General features: G+C 47.6%; 1 protein-coding gene across 1 annotated transcript; it reads left to right on the top strand.

The window, feature by feature from the left end:
- Positions 1-8,487: 8,487 nt before the first annotated feature.
- On the top strand, positions 8,488-12,115 carry LOC130306862 (uncharacterized). The gene is made up of 2 exons (XM_056552143.1): positions 8,488-9,411; positions 11,842-12,115. Exon 1 carries the CDS (start codon positions 8,606-8,608, stop codon positions 9,407-9,409), a length of 804 nt encoding a protein of 267 aa, XP_056408118.1. The 5' UTR covers positions 8,488-8,605; the 3' UTR covers positions 9,410-9,411; positions 11,842-12,115.
- The last annotated feature ends 7,833 nt before the right edge of the window (positions 12,116-19,948 follow it).

Here is a 19,948-nt window from a genome sequence, read left to right as displayed (position 1 = left end):
TTTCATGCCCATGAACCTCCCTGTGCGTCGTCGTCAAGGCAACGTCACTAGTCTGGGACCGGCCCCGAGCGGAGAAGAGGGGGCCCCCCGGTGAAAATGCACAACCCGGAACGACTAACCCTCCCCACCGGACGGTCCCTGCAGCATAGATGGCCCGGACCAGCTCACCCTAACTTCCCACCAAGGGGAGTAGAAAACTAAAGGGGGGGGGGGGGGGGGTCTGGATGATGACGAAGGCCACAGTGGTCTTCAACCTGCGGACCTCCAGATGTTTCAAAACTAGTTTTGCAACATCTGGAGGTCTGCAGGTTGAAGACCACTGAGGGGATTGACAGGTGGTGATGATGGGGGGGGGGGGGGAATAATGAAGGGGGTGATAATGACGAGGGGTCTGGATGATGACGGGGCGATAATGACGGGGCGATAATGACGGGGCGATAATGACGGGGCGATAATGACGGGGCGATAATGACGGGCGATAATGACGGGGCGATAATGACGGGGCGATAATGACGGGGCGATAATGACGGGGCGATAATGACGGGGCGATAATGACGGGGCGATAATGACGGGGCGATAATGACGGGGCGATAATGACGGGGCGATAATGACGGGGCGATAATGACGGGGCGATAATGACGGGGCGATAATGACAGGGCGATAATGACAGGGCGATAATGACAGGGCGATAATGACGGGGGTGTCTGGATGACGGGGCGATAATGACGGGGGGTCTGGATGACGGGGCGATAATGACGGGGGTGATAATGACGAGGGGTCTGGATGATGACAGGGGTCTGGATGATGACAATGACGGGGTGATAATGACGGGGCGATAATGACGGGGGGGTCTGGATGACGGGGCGATAATGACGGGGGTGATAATGACGAGGGGTCTGGATGATGACAGGGGTCTGGATGATGACAATGACGGGGCGATAATGACGGGGCGATAATGACGGGGCGATAATGACGGGGGGGTCTGGATGACGGGGCGATAATGACGGGGGTGATAATGACGAGGGGTCTGGATGATGACAATGACGGGGCGATAATGACGGGGCGATAATGACGGGGGGGTCTGGATGACGGGGCGATAATGACGGGGCGATAATGACGGGGCGATAATGACGGGGCGATAATGACGGGGCGATAATGACGGGGCGATAATGACGGGGGGTCTGGATGACGGGGCGATAATGACGGGGGTGATAATGACGAGGGGTCTGGATGATGACAGGGGTCTGGATGATGACAATGACGGGGTGATAATGACGGGGCGATAATGACAGGGGGGTCTGGATGACGGGGCAATAATGACGGGGGTGATAATGACGGGGGTCTGGATGATGATAGGGGAGGATGATTACATGGGGAGGATGATTTATTTCCCACCCTAGGCTTATAGTTGAGTCAATGACTTTTCCTGGGTTTTTGGGGGGATATTAGGGACCTCGGCTTATATTCGAGTATATACGGTACATGGGCATGAAATTATATAAATAAGACAATCTGTCCTGCATGTGACGTGTTGTCTGATCCTGAATTGTTGTTTTGTCTGTGGATGTGTAAAGAATTCACCCTTGATCACAATTTTCACAACTAAGGCATGGGCAGCACCAGGGCTGCGGAGTCGGAGTCGGAACATTTATCTACCGACCCCACAGCCCTGGGTAGCACCCAGACCTCCATTGTGCAGCCAAATCCTGTTTATCTGGAGAGATGTCTAATTTTACAACTCTGTCCCTCAAACTGGTTGATCTCCTATATGAAATGAGGGGTGGGGGGAGGAGCTCAGGAAGACTTGTATAAGTATGTGAGAATACTGACCAATGTTTATGGATGATTTGGGCCTCCTCCTTGGAGTGGAGATGAATGGAATCCTCTTATGGTGATCATCCTATCTGTCTCGCCTTGTCCCGTTGTTCCCTGATGAGTTTCCTAGGGTATCCCCTGGATATCAACTTTCTATCCATACCCAGAAATCTTTTCTCCAGGTGCTCTGGGTCGTCCACAATCTTTTTTACCCTCAAAAACTGACTGTATGGCAAGGAACGGGCTAACCTTTAAGGATGTAAACTGCTATAGTGTAGCAGACGGTTTCTGTCCGTATCCTTCACATACAGATCAGTTTTGAGACGATCACCTGACACATAGACCCAGGTATCCAAAAATTGTATACCCTCCTTTTATGTCCTGGTCTATGCAATGGAGAAAATTAAGAAATTCACCCAACTGTACATCATCCCCACACCAGATGGCAAAAATGTCATCTATATATCTCCACCACCTGAGCACATGGCTGAAGTGGTGGGATGTACAGACTGATGCTTCCTCTAATTCAGCCATGACCATGTTAGCATAAGTCGGGGCCATGTTTGACCCCATGGCCGTACCCTTTAATTGAATATAAAATTGATCATCACATAAAAAATAATTACATGTGAGAATAATCTCTACCGATCCCAACAAGAACTCCTTACATTCGTTAGAATAATTCCAATTTGTTAAAGCTCTGAACACAATCCAGTCCTCTTTCATGATTAATGCTTGTGTAAAGACTTGTGACGTCAAATGACGCTAATGTCGCATTTACAGGTATAATTACATCAGAAATTTTGTTTAAAAAAACAGCAGTATCCTGTAAATAGGACCGTGCCCTCGTGGCAAACGTTCTCAGTACCCTATCCACAAAAAGTGCTGCAGGATTTAGGATTGAATCCCCACCCGAAACTATCATGCATCCCGGAGGTCGCCCCATTTTTGTGTGGATTTTGGGCAAAATATAGATTACCGGGGTATACAGTATATACACAGGTTATACCAGCATGGTCCATATCACTATATACAGGAGATATATAACTTATACCAGCTGTACATATATATTATATACAGTATATACCAGCATGGTCCATATCACTATATACAGGAGATATATAACTTATACCAGCTGTACATATATATTATATACAGTATATACCAGGTTATACCAGCATGGTCCATATCACTATATATAGGAGATATATAACTTATACCAGCTGTACATATATATTATATACAGTATATACCAGGTTATACCAGCATGGTCCATATCACTATATACAGGAGATATATAACTTATACCAGCTGTACATATATATTATATACAGTATATACCCAGGTTATACCAGCATGGTCCATATCACTATATACAGGAGATATATAACTTATACCAGCTGTACATATATATTATATACAGTATATACCAGGTTATACCAGCATGGTCCATATCACTATATACAGGAGATATATAACTTATACCAGCTGTACATATATATTATATACAGTACCCAATAAGGGTAGAAGCCGCGCTCCAATAGTGATAAATAAATTGTAGGATTATTCACACATCTGTGCAGAAAAGTGACGTTTGGTCTTAACAATAAATCCTTTCTCAAGCAGTGAACTGTGTAACATATTGGATATATATAGGCCCCTGGTTACACATGAAGATGAGGGGGGGGGGGGGGGGTGCCCAATACACAAATCAAAACAATATATAAATATACCCAAAATACCGCAATCGGTCACACATATCAGTGTATAACACAAAATCGTGCCTTGTTATATGTAATACAAACACACGGTCAGCGCCATCGAAATAAATAAAATCCACTGTTGGTGCGGTGTCAGGGGCGGCGCTCACCTGCTGACAGGAACGTGCGTGTCCAATCAAATTCGTCTCCTGCTGGAACACGTTGTGTTTGTACACAAATCCAGTGCGCAGGTGCCGAAGTGTCGTATCCGGTCGCAGCCGGAAGATGTCAGTAGTCACAGGATTGCTTGACGTAAATTGTTCGCTCTCTATCGCGCATGCGCAGATATTAGATACTGGCACATCTGAGGGCAACATGTTATTATAATACTACGGCATGGCGGGTGACTATACAAATGTCCCAAAATGAGGCAGAGTACATATATGTAAAATAATCTATACAGTGACCCCCGACATACCATATATATATACAGTGACCCCCCCCGACCTACCATGGCCCCGACATACCATATATATATATACAGTGACCCCCCCGACCTACGATGGCCCCGACATACCATATATATATATACAGTGACCCCCGACCTACGATGGCCCCGACATACCATATATATACAGTGACCCCCCGACCTACGATGGCCCCGACATACCATATATATACAGTGACCCCCCCCGACCTACCATGGCCCCGACATACCATATATATATATACAGTGACCCCCCCGACCTACGATGGCCCCGACATACCATATATATATATACAGTGACCCCCCCGACCTACGATGGCCCCGACATACCATATATATATATATACAGTGACCCCCGACCTACGATGGCCCCGACATACCATATATATACAGTGACCCCCCGACCTACGATGGCCCCGACATACCATATATATACAGTGACCCCCCCGACCTACGATGGCCCCGACATACCATATATATACAGTGACCCCCGACCTACGATGGCCCCGACATACCATATATATACAGTGACCCCCCGACCTACGATGGCCCCGACATACCATATATATACAGTGACCCCCCCGACCAACGATGGCCCCGACATACCATATATATATATATACAGTGACCCCCCGACCTACGATGGCCCCGACATACCATATATATACAGTGACCCCCGACCTACCATGGCCCCGACATACCATATATATACAGTGACCCCCCCGACCTACCATGGCCCCGACATACCATATATATATATACAGTGACCCCCCGACCTACGATGGCCCCGACATACCATATATATATACAGTGACCCCCGACCTACGATGGCCCCGACATACCATATATATACAGTGACCCCCCCGACCAACGATGGCCCCGACATACCATATATATACAGTGACCCCCCCGACCTACGATGGCCCCGACATACCATATATATATATACAGTGACCCCCCCCGACCTACGATGGCCCCGACATACCATATATATACAGTGACCCCCGACCTACGATGGCCCCGACATACCATATATATACAGTGACCCCCCCGACCTACGATGGCCCCGACATACCATATATATACAGTGACCTCCCGACCTACAATGGCCCCGGCATACCATATATATATATATATATACAGTGACCCCCCCCCCCCGACCTACGATGGCCCCGACATACCATATATATATATATACAGTGACCCCCCGACCTACAATGGCCCCGGCATACCATATATATATATACAGTGACCCCCCCCCGACCTACGATGGCCCCGACATACCATATATATACAGTGACCCCCCGACCTACGATGGCCCCGACATACCATATATATACAGTGAACCCCCCAACCTATGATGGCCCCGACATACCATATATATACAGTGACCCCCCGACCTACGATGGCCCCGACATACGATATATATACAGTGACCCCCGACCTACGATGGCACCGACATACCATATATATATATATATATATATATATATATACAGTGACCCCCCGACCTACGATGGCCCCGACATACCATATATATATATACAGTGACCCCCCGACCTACGATGGCCCCGACATACCATATATATATATATATACAGTGACCCCCCCGACCTACGATGGCCCCGACATACCATATATATATACAGTGACCCCCGACCTACGATGGCCCCGACATACCATATATATATATATACAGTGACCCCCCCGACCTACGATGGCCCCGACATACCATATATATATATATACAGTGACCCCCCCGACCTACGATGGCCCCGACATACCATATATATATACAGTGACCCCCGACCTACGATGGCCCTGACATACCATATATATATATATATATATATATCCAGATAGCAAGGAGGAGCAGCACACCAGGAATGCAAAGGTGTAGCGGGTGCAAGCGGGCCCAATCGCAGCCCGGGTCACTGGCAGCAGCAGTGTAGTATAGTAGAATAAAGTGTCCCGCAGCACTCCAGTAGTGATCAAAATAGGTTTATTACCTCAAGGTAAGATACAACGTTTCGACCGTCACCACGGTCTTTTTCAAGCATAAGCAAGTGACACACTCCTCCCATATTTATATGGGGTACAATATCAAAAGGTGATTGTGCTCAATAAAGAAAAAACATGCAATACAATGGATACTGTGACAATTGTTAAGAAAAAGAACATAATGATACATGAAGAAAATGCATACTTTTGACAAGACAGTGTAATTAGTGCTGTACAGTATATACAATCTGACATACATCGCATCATGTGTAAGTGACAATTAGTGTACAGGTGTGTGAACATTAAAAAGTAATCAGGGTAACATGCCACGAGGTCAAACACTCACCCATCTGTGGTAATGGCGGCCATTCCCTGACGCCGTGTGTGCACACGGCTCTAGGGAATTCCGCAGACCTGCCGGAGTACAGCCAATCGCAAGGGGGCGTCGCGCGTTGCTAAGCAACGACTGTAGCTCGCGGTCCGCGCACACTCACTGTGCTTCCGGATGCCGCGGGCGCCATGACACTTCAGGGAAAGAAGCGTCCTGTTTGGCGCATGCGTATAGATGTGTGCAGTTGTCAATGAAGCTATGTGTAGTGCGGGCAAGGTACCCGCACTTGATCTGTCAATACATATGTAATATAATCATGTGGATAAATGTATATAAATGACTACGGAAGATGAGAAATGTGTATTGGTGTGGTGAAAACAGGAGTGTATGTAGAGAATAATAGGTGTGTGAGTGAATAACGGGAGATGGATGTGCATGAATGAATGGATCCTAAGTGTATAAGGAAAAGATGGGGAATTGCAAATAAATGAGAAAAAGAAAGAATAAGAATGTAAAGGGTGTATGGGTATACATATGTAGGTGTGAGGGTGGTGGCAAGGTGTGGCTGTGAAGGCAAGTTGTGTGGAGCAACTGTATGGTATATAGTATATACATAGGAACATGATTTTGTACATGCACGTATGTATACACATGTATCACTGTATAGCTGTGTTTGTCAGTTGATCTGGCTCACATAAAGGTGTGTATAGAGGAAAAATACAAAAAACGTAGATGAGAGCAATTTCATTCTTGGTTGGCTGCACTCGGGTGGTAAGGGTCTAGAACTGGTAGAGTGATCAGATAGATGATGGTCAGTGGTGTTTGATCGACGTGTCCCCTGATCATCACTATTTTTTTGGTTCTTGCTTTGTTTTTATGCAGATGATCAGGGGACACGTCGATCAAACACCACTGACCATCATCTATCTGATCACTCTACCAGTTCTAGACCCTTACCACCCGAGTGCAGCCAACCAAGAATGAAATTGCTCTCATCTACGTTTTTTGTATTTTTCCTCTATACACACCTTTATGTGAGCCAGATCAACTGACAAACACAGCTATACAGTGATACATGTGTATACATACGTGCATGTACAAAATCATGTTCCTATGTATATACTATATACCATACAGTTGCTCCACACAACTTGCCTTCACAGCCACACTTTGCCACCACCCTCACACCTACATATGTATACCCATACACCCTTTACATTCTTATTCTCTCTTTTTCTCATTTATTTGCAATTCCCCATTTTTTTCCTTATACACTTAGGATCCATTCATTCATGCACATCCATCTCCCGTTACTCACTCACACACCTATTATTCTCTACATACACTCCTGTTTTCACCACACCAATACACATTTCTCATCTTCCGTAGTCATTTATATACATTTATCCACATGATTATATTACATATGTATTGACAGATCAAGTGCGGGTACCTTGCCCGCACTACACATAGCTTCATTGACAACTGCACACATCTATACGCATGCGCCAAACAGGACGCTTCTTTCCCTGAAGTGTCATGGCGCCCGCGGCATCCGGAAGCACAGTGAGTGTGCGCGGACCGCGAGCTACAGTCGTTGCTTAGCAACGCGCGACGCCCCCTTGCGATTGGCTGTACTCCGGCAGGTCTGCGGAATTCCCTAGAGCCGTGTGCACACACGGCGTCAGGGAATGGCCGCCATTACCACAGATGGGTGAGTGTTTGACCTCGTGGCATGTTACCCTGATTACTTTTTAATGTCCACACACCTGTACACTAATTGTCACTTACACATGATGCGATGTATGTCAGATTGTATATACTGTACAGCACTAATTACACTGTCTTGTCAAAAGTATGCATTTTCTTCATGTATCATTATGTTCTTTTTCTTAACAATTGTCACAGTATCCATTGTATTGCATGTTTTTTCTTTATTGAGCACAATCACCTTTTGATATTGTACCCCATATAAATATGGGAGGAGTGTGTCACTTGCTTATGCTTGAAAAAGACCGTGGTGACGGTCGAAACGTTGTATCTTACCTTGAGGTAATAAACCTATTTTGTTCACTACTGGAGTGCTGCGGGACACTTTATTCTACTATACTACACTGCTGCTGCCAGTGACCCGGGCTGCGATTGGGCCCGCTTGCACCCACTACACCTTTGCATTCCTGGTGTGCTGCTCCTCCTTGCTATCTGGATATATCGAAGGGGTCTTGGAGCCTGCACCCCATATCCATCTGGACTCCTCTCCAAAGGACAAGGATGGAACATTCAACTTCTTCACATGCCTCTCCAGAGCCTCAGGTATTTGCTTATACTGAGAGTGAGATCGGCAGGATCATTGGAGCTGTGGATGAGGACGCTTCTTTCCTACATGCTCCCTCAGCCCTGGATCTCCAGAGGCAATACGAAACAGAGACTAAGAGACTATTATCTTTGAAACTTCACCTCTCTACATTAAGTGAGTACTACAAGTCCCAGCGGATCCCCAGAGGTATGCGGGTGGTCCCACCGGACAACGCATACAAAGGGGACAAGGATTTCCACACCAAGTTTGAACATATAGCTAACAAATACGCTGCCGACGTGATTATTTTGAACATTGAATTTCTTCAAAGAGACATTGCTGCTACAAGTGACAAAGTAAAGACACTGGAATCTACCTTGGAAACAATACTGTCTAGCGATGATTACACTAAATTATGTTCCAAACAATCTTCCTTCTTGGCAAAACTCAAAACAGAACAAGAAAACATCAAACGTCACAAATGGTACCGTGATGTGCAAGACTACCAAAATGGCCGCATATACAATTGGGGCGACTTGTCCACCAACACCAGGAGGACAAGACGTTTGAAGGACCAACCGGGGACCTCACGCCAGAACGCTCGTCCTACTGAACCAGCATCCAGTTCACCTACTGCCCCCCAGGATTTTTTAGGGGCACGCCAGACTCATACCAGCGACCCACCAGAAGGGGAGGTCATAAATGGAAACGATCCCTCAAGAACCAGAAGCCGGGGCGTGAGGACGACACAGTTGAAGACCAAACCACCAAAAAAATAGTGGTAAATATATCTTCTACCCCTTTATCTGATTCACAATGTTTATTACTTGCTAGGGGCTTGAACTTTTGTCCTATTAACCATACTAATTGGTTTCAGCTTGAATTGGACTTTATTCAGTTCTTCAGAAAATTGAAACTTAAAATGTGGTTTATGAACAATTCTAGTTCGTCTAATGTTGACACCAATATTAATAATGTACAATTTCGTGCCTGTAACTATGACATTAGTGTGCCCAGCAATTTTTCTCCACAGGTACACGTACCTGCCATCGATACATTTTGTACTCTTGTTAAAAATGATACTGACAAACTGCGCACCTCTGGAAGTGTTAGTGCAGCTCACAACATTTCACAGACACAATTGAGAGCAATCAATGATTTGGTCCATGATCACAGCCTGATCATAAAACCCGCTGACAAAGGGGGATCGGTTGTGATCATGGACCGCTCAAAATACATTGCTGAGGCTATGAGACAATTGGGGGATGCCTCTACATATACATTACTGAACAAAGACCCTAAATTTGACATACAAAGAAAGATCAATATAGTTTTGGTAGATGCCCTGACTATGGAGATCATTGACCGCCCTCTCTTCAATTTTTTGACTGTCCTGTGTCCTTCAACACCCATGATATATTTCCTGCCCAAGGTACATAAAGATTTGGTGAACCCTCCCGGGAGACCAATTGTCTCCGGGAGAGACTCACTCACGAGCCATATATCCGTATTTTTGGACCAAATACTGCGTCCTTATGTACACAGGGCCAAATCCTACATCCAAGACACCTCGGACTTCCTCAAAAAAATCGAACAAGTCACACTTCCAAAGAACAGTATATTGGCATCCCTAGATGTCACCAGTCTATACACCTCAATCCCACACGAGCTAGGCATTCAGACCATTCGCAGAACGATCTCTACAGATTTTTCTCCTGTGCAAACTTCATTCATTATCCAACTTCTTGAACTAGTCCTACAATGCAATTACTTTCTATTCAATGACAAATTTTACCTACAAACAGCTGGGACTGCTATGGGGACCAACGTGGCGCCCAGCTACGCCAATTTGGTCATGACAGAGATCGAGGAGGGGTCTGTCTATGTATCCCACCATGCCAGTCACGTACTGGCATGGTGGCGATACATAGATGATATCTTCCTCGTCTGGACAGGCACGGCCATTCAACTACACGAATTTCTGACATTCCTCAACAACATAAATGACCACATAAAATTCACTCTTACTCATTCTACAGAATCAGTCCAGTTCTTAGACACATTAGTCATCTCACAAAATGGTAAACTACATACTGACCTTTACACCAAGCCCACTGATAGCAACTCCATGCTACGCTATAACAGTCACCATCCTCGCCCCATGGTTAGATCCCTACCCAAAAGCCAGATGCTCAGAGCACGACGGATAGTTAGCCTTGACGAAAGGGTAGAACCTGCACTCGACAAAATGGCCAAGAATTTCATACAGAGGGGATATCCCAAATCACTGGTTGAGAGAAGTAAACAGGAGACACTTACTCTCAGACGACAGTCACTATTGCACCAGACAAAAGTAGCCCAATCCAACAAACGCATTAGTTTTGTGTCAACATACTGTGACAGATCCACAACAATTGCCAGAATTATCAAACGACACTGGCATATTCTCCGAGACAGTTTTCCACAGGTAGAGGAATTCCAAAACAACCCCATTATGGCTTACCGGCGCCCCCCGAACTTGAGAGACAAACTTGTGAAAACAGATGTCTCTACAAGTTTAGGGGGCCAACAAAGATACCTCACTGTACAAAATAAAGGCAGCTACCCATGTCGGAACTGCATTAACTGCACCCGCATGGACAAGGGCCCACATTTTAAACATCCTACCACGAACAGACAATACAGGATAAGATGGTACCTGACCTGTACATCTGAATTTGTGGTGTATGCTCTCACATGCCCTTGCCAACTGCTATATGTAGGCGAAACCACATTGGAGTTCCGAACGAGGTTCAACCAACACAGGTACTCAATCCGTAAGAAGCGCCTGGACCTACCCGTAGCTAAACACTTTACGGAATTTGGACATCATGAAAATGACCTCAGATTTACCTTGCTAGATCATGTTCCCATATCTAAAAAGGGCGGCGACCGAGTTAGCATACTCAAAAGGTGCGAACTACGTTGGATCCATGAGTTGGGCACATTACGCCCCCATGGACTTAACGTAGACTTCACTGTAACCACAGGTATCTACAAATTATCCCGATGACTTGACCTGCCAGTTGAACTTGATTGTATATATAAATTGTGACACACACACTGAGCAGTATACCAACTCATCATTCACTGTATATGAATCCTAAATGATCAACTATATACCGTGTTCTTCTTTCAACATGCTAATTATTCTTGCTTTGTTTTTATGCAGATGATCAGGGGACACGTCGATCAAACACCACTGACCATCATCTATCTGATCACTCTACCAGTTCTAGACCCTTACCACCCGAGTGCAGCCAACCAAGAATGAAATTGCTCTCATCTACGTTTTTTGTATTTTTCCTCTATACACACCTTTATGTGAGCCAGATCAACTGACAAACACAGCTATACAGTGATACATGTGTATACATACGTGCATGTACAAAATCATGTTCCTATGTATATACTATATACCATACAGTTGCTCCACACAACTTGCCTTCACAGCCACACTTTGCCACCACCCTCACACCTACATATGTATACCCATACACCCTTTACATTCTTATTCTCTCTTTTTCTCATTTATTTGCAATTCCCCATTTTTTTCCTTATACACTTAGGATCCATTCATTCATGCACATCCATCTCCCGTTACTCACTCACACACCTATTATTCTCTACATACACTCCTGTTTTCACCACACCAATACACATTTCTCATCTTCCGTAGTCATTTATATACATTTATCCACATGATTATATTACATATGTATTGACAGATCAAGTGCGGGTACCTTGCCCGCACTACACATAGCTTCATTGACAACTGCACACATCTATACGCATGCGCCAAACAGGACGCTTCTTTCCCTGAAGTGTCATGGCGCCCGCGGCATCCGGAAGCACAGTGAGTGTGCGCGGACCGCGAGCTACAGTCGTTGCTTAGCAACGCGCGACGCCCCCTTGCGATTGGCTGTACTCCGGCAGGTCTGCGGAATTCCCTAGAGCCGTGTGCACACACGGCGTCAGGGAATGGCCGCCATTACCACAGATGGGTGAGTGTTTGACCTCGTGGCATGTTACCCTGATTACTTTTTAATGTCCACACACCTGTACACTAATTGTCACTTACACATGATGCGATGTATGTCAGATTGTATATACTGTACAGCACTAATTACACTGTCTTGTCAAAAGTATGCATTTTCTTCATGTATCATTATGTTCTTTTTCTTAACAATTGTCACAGTATCCATTGTATTGCATGTTTTTTCTTTATTGAGCACAATCACCTTTTGATATTGTACCCCATATAAATATGGGAGGAGTGTGTCACTTGCTTATGCTTGAAAAAGACCGTGGTGACGGTCAAAACGTTGTATCTTACCTTGAGGTAATAAACCTATTTTGATCACTACTGGAGTGCTGCGGGACACTTTATTCTACTATATATATATATATATATATATATATATATATATATATATATATATATATATATATATATATATATATATACACACACAGTGACCCCCGACATACGATGGCCCCGACATACCATATATATATACAGTGACCCCCCGACCTACGATGGCCCCGACATACCATATATATACAGTGACCCCCCCAACCTACGATGGCCCCGACATACCATATATATACAGTGACCCCCCGACCTACGATGGCCCCGACATACCATATATATATACACTGACCCCCCGACCTACGATGGCCCTGACATACCATATATATATATATACACTGACCCCCCGACCTACGATGGCCCTGACATACCATATATACACAGTGACCCCCGATGGCCCCGACAAACCATATATACACAGTGACCCCCCGACCTATGATGGCCCCGACATACCATATATATACAGTGACCCCCTGACCTACGATGGCCCCGACATACCATATATATATAGTGACCCCCCCCAACCTACGATGGCCCCGACATACCATATATATACATTGACCCCCCGACCTACGATGGCCCCGACATACCATATATATACAGTGACCCCCGACCTACCATGGCCCCGACATACCATATATATACAGTGACCCCCGACCTACAATGGCCCCGACATACCATATATATATACAGTGACCCCCCGACCTACGATGGCCCCGACATACCATATATATACAGTGACCCCCGACCTACCATGGCCCCGACATACCATATATATATACAGTGACCCCCGACCTACAATGGCCCCGACATACCATATATATATACAGTGACCCCCCGACCTACGATGGCCCCGACATACCATATATATACAGTGACCCCCCCTGACCTACGATGGCCCCGACATACCATATATATACAGTGACCCCCCTGACCTACGATGGCCCCGACATACCATATATATACAGTGACCCCCGACCTACGATGGCCCCGACATACCATATATATACACAGTGACCCCCCCGACGTACGATGGCCCTGACATACCATATATATACAGTGACCCCCCGACCTACAATGGCCCCGACATACCATATATATACAGTGACCCCCCCGACCTACGATGGCCTCGACATACCATAAATATACAGTGACCCCCCGACGTACAATGGCCCCGACATACCATATATATATACAGTGACCCCCGACCTACGATGGCCCCGACATACCATATATATACAGTGACCCCCCGACCTACAATGGCCCCGACATACCATATATATATACAGTGACCCCCGACCTACGATGGCCCCGACATACCATATATATACAGTGACCCCCCGACCTATGATGGCCCCGACATACCATATATATATATATATACAGTGACCCCCGACCTACAATGGCCCCTACATACCATATATATATATACAGTGACCCCCGACCTACGATGGCCCCGACATACCATATATATACAGTGACCCCCCGACGTACGGTGGCCCGACATACCATATATGTATACAGTGACCTCCCGACCTACGATGGCCCCGACATACCATATATATATATATACAGTGACCCCCCCGACGTACGATGGCCCCGACATACCATATATATACAGTGACCCCCCGACCTACCATGGCCCCGACATACCATATATATACAGTGACCCCCGACCTACCATGGCCCCGACATACCATATATATACAGTGACAACCGACCTACGATGGCCCCGACATACCATATATATACAGTGACCCCCCGACCTACGATGGCCCCGACATACCATATATATATACAGTGACCCCCGACCTACGATGGCCCCGACATACCATATGTGGGAAGCCTATCAGGCTGAATTTGTGGGAGGGGCTTTGGCTATTTAACATCCATCGGCCCCTCCCTCTGGGCGTATGCTGGGTTGGCGAAATTGCGGGGGTTCTTTCGTTGCGTACGCTGGGTCAGGTGTGTGGTGGTGCAGGTAAGTGCCGGGTGACCGGCAGGTTTCTTTACTGGGGCCCTGGTCTGTTGCTATTGCTCCCCTCGTTTGGCGGGCAGGCTCCGGCACCCAGCGTGTTATGTAGGCGGCGGTCCGTCGGTGCAGCGCATGCCCGGGCTGGCCGCAGTGTACACGGTCTCTGGGTCCAGCGGCAGCTGGCGGCATGGCAAGCGCGGGGAGACGCGACCCACGTGGGTCTCCCTGTGCCGGCGTCTCACGTGCAACACGGGCTCTGAACGGGCGGAGTCACAACATGCCAGTGAGCCGACGGTATAGCTCCACGGATGGCCAGCAGGTGGCGCTGAAAAAAAAAAAATAAAAAAGTGTGTGTGTGTGTGAGGAAATGTTAGGCTTACAGAGAGTATTGGTACCATGCAGTAATAGGGGCTGGCTCATGGTGCACCGGTGTCAGGCCACGGTTCCTGACACATGCACTATCGCAGACAAGGGGCAGCTTGTAAAGTTTATAATACGATAATTCATATCACTGTGGCTTCGGTTTAGGGGGGGGGGTGGTCATGCATATCGGGGTAACGGGTCAGAAGCGTGGGGTTGGGGTAGTTTCAGGCATAGGGGGGGGGGGTAAGGGGGGGTCAGCATGTATGGGGTCAGAGGTAGTAGGTGGCGCGTAAACCATATGGTTAGTACACTGTTAGTTTCTCTTGCAGTTTAGGTGGGCTGTATCCAGTTAGGTGGTCGTTACGTTCCTGGTCATTGCAAATTCGGCTACGGTCAGTACCAACCGTACGGCGGTTGTTCATGTTATTTATTCACGTTTCACGGTGGTCATCACTTTCGCTAGCAGACGCTAGTTCACGTCATTTCAATCAAATGCTTAAATACTCCTGTTACATTAGTTAATGTTACGCACTACTGCTGTTACACATAGGCCCTGAATCACTGTATATCTGACTCGACACGTCAGATAGGGTTCAAGGCGTCATGGTTACTGTCACGCATACAGAGCATTTCGTTTACATGGGTAGTGGTCACTGCGATCTTGACTCTTCTTCAAGGGTGACCACTCGCCTGCGGTGGTTGCTGACACGTCTTCAGAGCCATCGCTAGTTAGTTAGAAACGGTGCACACTGTAATCTTGACTCGCAGTCAGGATGTGTTCACGGTTTAATAATTCATGACTATACGCGTCATGCACACATTCTCGGTCAGACACACGGTCAGGCCTCGTTTCAAACTATTCAGGTGGTACTCTGGGTCGCACTGGCACTACGGTCAGCACTCTTGGGTTCGGCCACATTTCACGGGCAGTCTGCAGCTGTAAGCTAACATTAAGTATGTATTCGGTTGTTTGCAGGGTTACAGTCGATTTGCTGTTCGTTCAGACGTCTTACTGTTGTGTTACAGTGGTGGTAAGGTCAGTCAGTACTCAGCGAGGGGGGTACACGTTTCTCATATCTGGTGACTCACGATTACCGTTTTGTTTCCCCGGCACCCGTTACGGCCCGGACAGGTCATGTCTCACGTGTCAGACATAGAGGACCCGATGTCCATCCCTGATACACCAGCTAGAAGCTCCGTGCGAGGGACGCCCTCCTCTGCAGCTTACAGGGCTTGGACGATCCCCAAATTGATGGAGGAGTTGCGCAAGAGAGCAATTCCATTTCCAGCAACCGCCCGTAAAGCAGAGTTGTACAAACTCCTCATGGCGGATCAGGGGGCTGGCGACAGTCAGGAGGGGACCTCGAGCCAGTCCACCCTCTCTGAACTGCATGCAATGATGACTTCCATGTTGGGCAGGCTGGATACTCTGGAGAGAAGGGGCATTCAGGGGCCTCCAGCTCCAGCAGCATTGCAGGCGCCAACGCCTACACAGATGTCTGCCCCTGTTCCGGTAGGCAACCCAGGTAGGCGCTCTGGGCCACCAAGGGTGTCACCAGTCCATTTTGTCCCAGCGGCCCTGAGAAAGACATACTGGAAGGGAAGGACATCAATTTGGCGGCCCTGTTGCTATCTGCCTTTGACGTTGAGGACACTAGAACGGTAGCATGCGCTGACTTATCTGTTGTCCTTAAGAGTAAGGACACCAGGCTGAAACGGAAGCTAAATATCCACGAGTTTGTGATTGCCTTCAGCAAATACAGGGAGGTGATATGCTCAGCCAGGCCGGAGCGCAGAGAGGAGCTCGACCTGTATTTGCTGAGGGTTACGGAATACGCTTACAATACGGTGGTACCCATTTCTACGATTATCATAGAAGTTTCTCAGCCATGGCAGCGGCGGCCTTCAGCCAAGATGGGTATCTCACAGACTGGAGCATCGAAGATTCACAGATGTTCTGCAGCCACTTCGCAAATCTCAAATTCCCCGCATGTGCCGCCTGTCAATCAATCACGCATACTACGGCGTGGTGTGTAGGGCTGGCTCAACAGGGCGAGCAGGGCACTATCAGACCGTCCACTTCCACGGACAGTTTCAGCAGGTCCGCACCTGCCGTGGATAAGTTGGGCCGTCCAGTACACTACCTCGGAGGCTCACAAATTTGTAACAACTATAACATGTCTTCGTGCAACTTCAGCAATTGCAGGTTATTACACGTCTGCTTCTACTGCTTCAGGGCACATCCGGGCTCTGCATGTAGGCAGAAAGGGCCAGCATGACTAGGCGGGGTACGTACCCCAGTCCTGGCCGCTCTGCTCGCGGGTCACCCGGACCCAGATTGGGTCCAATGGTTGATTAATAGTTTTGATAGAGGCTTCCACGCCGGCATGGTCACACTGCCGCAGGCCACATTTGAATGCGACAATCTGTTGTCTGCCGTAAACGATCCCGCTGTTGTCACTGAATTAATAAATGCTGAGCTAATGAAAGGTTATATGATTGGCCCCTTGTTAGTTTCTCCATTCAGGTCTTGGAGGGTCAGTCCGGTAGGGGTGGTAACAGGCAAGTTCAATGGGAAAAAGAGACTGATATTTGACTTGTCGGCTCCTCATGGGTCACGTATTCCCAGTATCAACTCTCTCATTCCATCCGAGGAGTTTAGCATGCATTATTCTTCCATAGACCAGGCTATTCAGGTCATCTTGGCGCTCGGCCCAGGGACTTGGATGGCGAAGGCGGATATCACTGACGCCTTCAAGTTGCTGCCATTGCACAGGGACCAGTGGCAATGGTTTGGGCTCAAATGGCAAGGGGCATATTACTTTGCTTCCAAGTTGACGTTCGGATGCAAGAGCAGCCCGTGGCTGTTTGACCAACTGTCCCAGGCATTGCACTGGCTGCTGGTTAATGTCTCTGGATGCAGCCGGGTCATCCATTACTTGGATGACTTTCTTCTGCTCAGTCGCCCGAGGTAAGAGCCGGACCAGTTGGTCAGATTGCTGTAACTGTTCACTGATATTGGGGTGCCAGTGTCTCCCAAGAAAACGGTCGGTCCAACTAAGTGTCTCACCTTTCTGGGAGTAATCCTAGATTCAGTCGCAATGCAAGTCAGCTTGCCCACTGACAAACTCAACCGTATCAGAGACACTATTCATAAGTACACGGTCTCCCAGGTCACGACCAAGGGCGAGTTGCAGAGCTTGCTGGGAATGCTGGCATTTGCTATGCGAGCAATCCCGCAGGGTAGAGCGTTTGTATCCAGAATATTGTCTTTGCTGCATGGTGTCCCTCATCAACACAGTAGGGTTTGGTTAGATTGCCAAGCCCTGGCTGACCTGAACATGTGGGATAGGTTCATGGCACAATGGAATGGGACGGCCATGTTTGTCCCGCCAGCCTCCGAGTTGTCCCCCAAGATCTGCACCGATGCGTCATCTTCCATCGGTTATGGTGCAGTGTGGGGCAGCAGGTGGATGGCGGGCCAATGGTCCAAGCAGGTAATGGCTCTGGCAGGCTTCAGCAGCACTTCGGCACTCTTTGAGGTTTTCCCCATTGTAGCAGCTGCAGTGACATGGGGCGACAAATGGTCAGGGCAGACGGTGGAGTTTCAGTGTGACAATCAGGCGACAGTTGCCATAGTCAACAAGGGCAGTTCCGGGCATGCTACTGTCATGTCATTCATGCGCAGACTAGTCTGGGTATCCTTACAATACAACTTCAATTTTGTAGCCAGACACATACCGGGGGTAGACAACACGGCCGCAGATGCTCTGTCCAGGGCTAATTTCCATCTCTTTTCACAGGTGGCTCCGCAAGCAGACGCAGTAGGAACACAACCCCCTTACCTGGCACAATTAATCTTGGACTGAACCATTACACACAGGTGGCCCGGGAGTTAATGTCGGACGCCTTAGCCCCCAATACCAGGAAGGCCTATCATGCGGCACACGACACCTTCAGGGCATATCTGTCGCAGCATAGCATCCCCTTTTCTTACGACACCACTATCATTCTATCTTTCATCGGTTTCTGCCACTCTTCTCTGCACCTGTCTCATAGCACTATCAAATCTTACCTTTCGGGCATTCAACATTTCATTTCTTTATCCCACCCAGACAGGCTATCTATCTTATCATCTCAGGCTGTCAAGGCTGCGCTCAGAGGGGTGGTGGCTCGTAGCGCCTCAACGCCAACTCTCAGGAAACCGATCAGCGGCGAGCTGTTCCGAGCCATGTCTGACGCATTAGCCAATAACCCGTTTGGCTTCGAGCGCAGTCTGATAATCAAATCTGCCATTTATCTAGCCTTCTATGGCTTCCTCCGGCCGGGTGAATTTTCATGTGTCAGGCGGGGAGCGACACATCCACAGAAGGCTCATTTAAGGTGGCAGGGTTCTTGGTTCGAAGTTTCACTGTCACAAAAACTTGTAGGTGGGGGGCGGTGGTTAAGTATTTTCCTTCAGGCAATAACTGGTGCCCGGTGGCAGTGTTGGCACAACTGGTTGAGTTCCTCCATGATAAGCCTCCGGAGTCGCCACTGTTGCCTTTCGGTGGAGGTGCTCTTACCACT

Source organism: Hyla sarda, unplaced genomic scaffold, assembly GCF_029499605.1.
Source record: "Hyla sarda isolate aHylSar1 unplaced genomic scaffold, aHylSar1.hap1 scaffold_1408, whole genome shotgun sequence".
Classification (NCBI taxonomy): domain Eukaryota; kingdom Metazoa; phylum Chordata; class Amphibia; order Anura; family Hylidae; genus Hyla; species Hyla sarda.
This window is presented reverse-complemented; position numbering and strand designations above follow the sequence as displayed.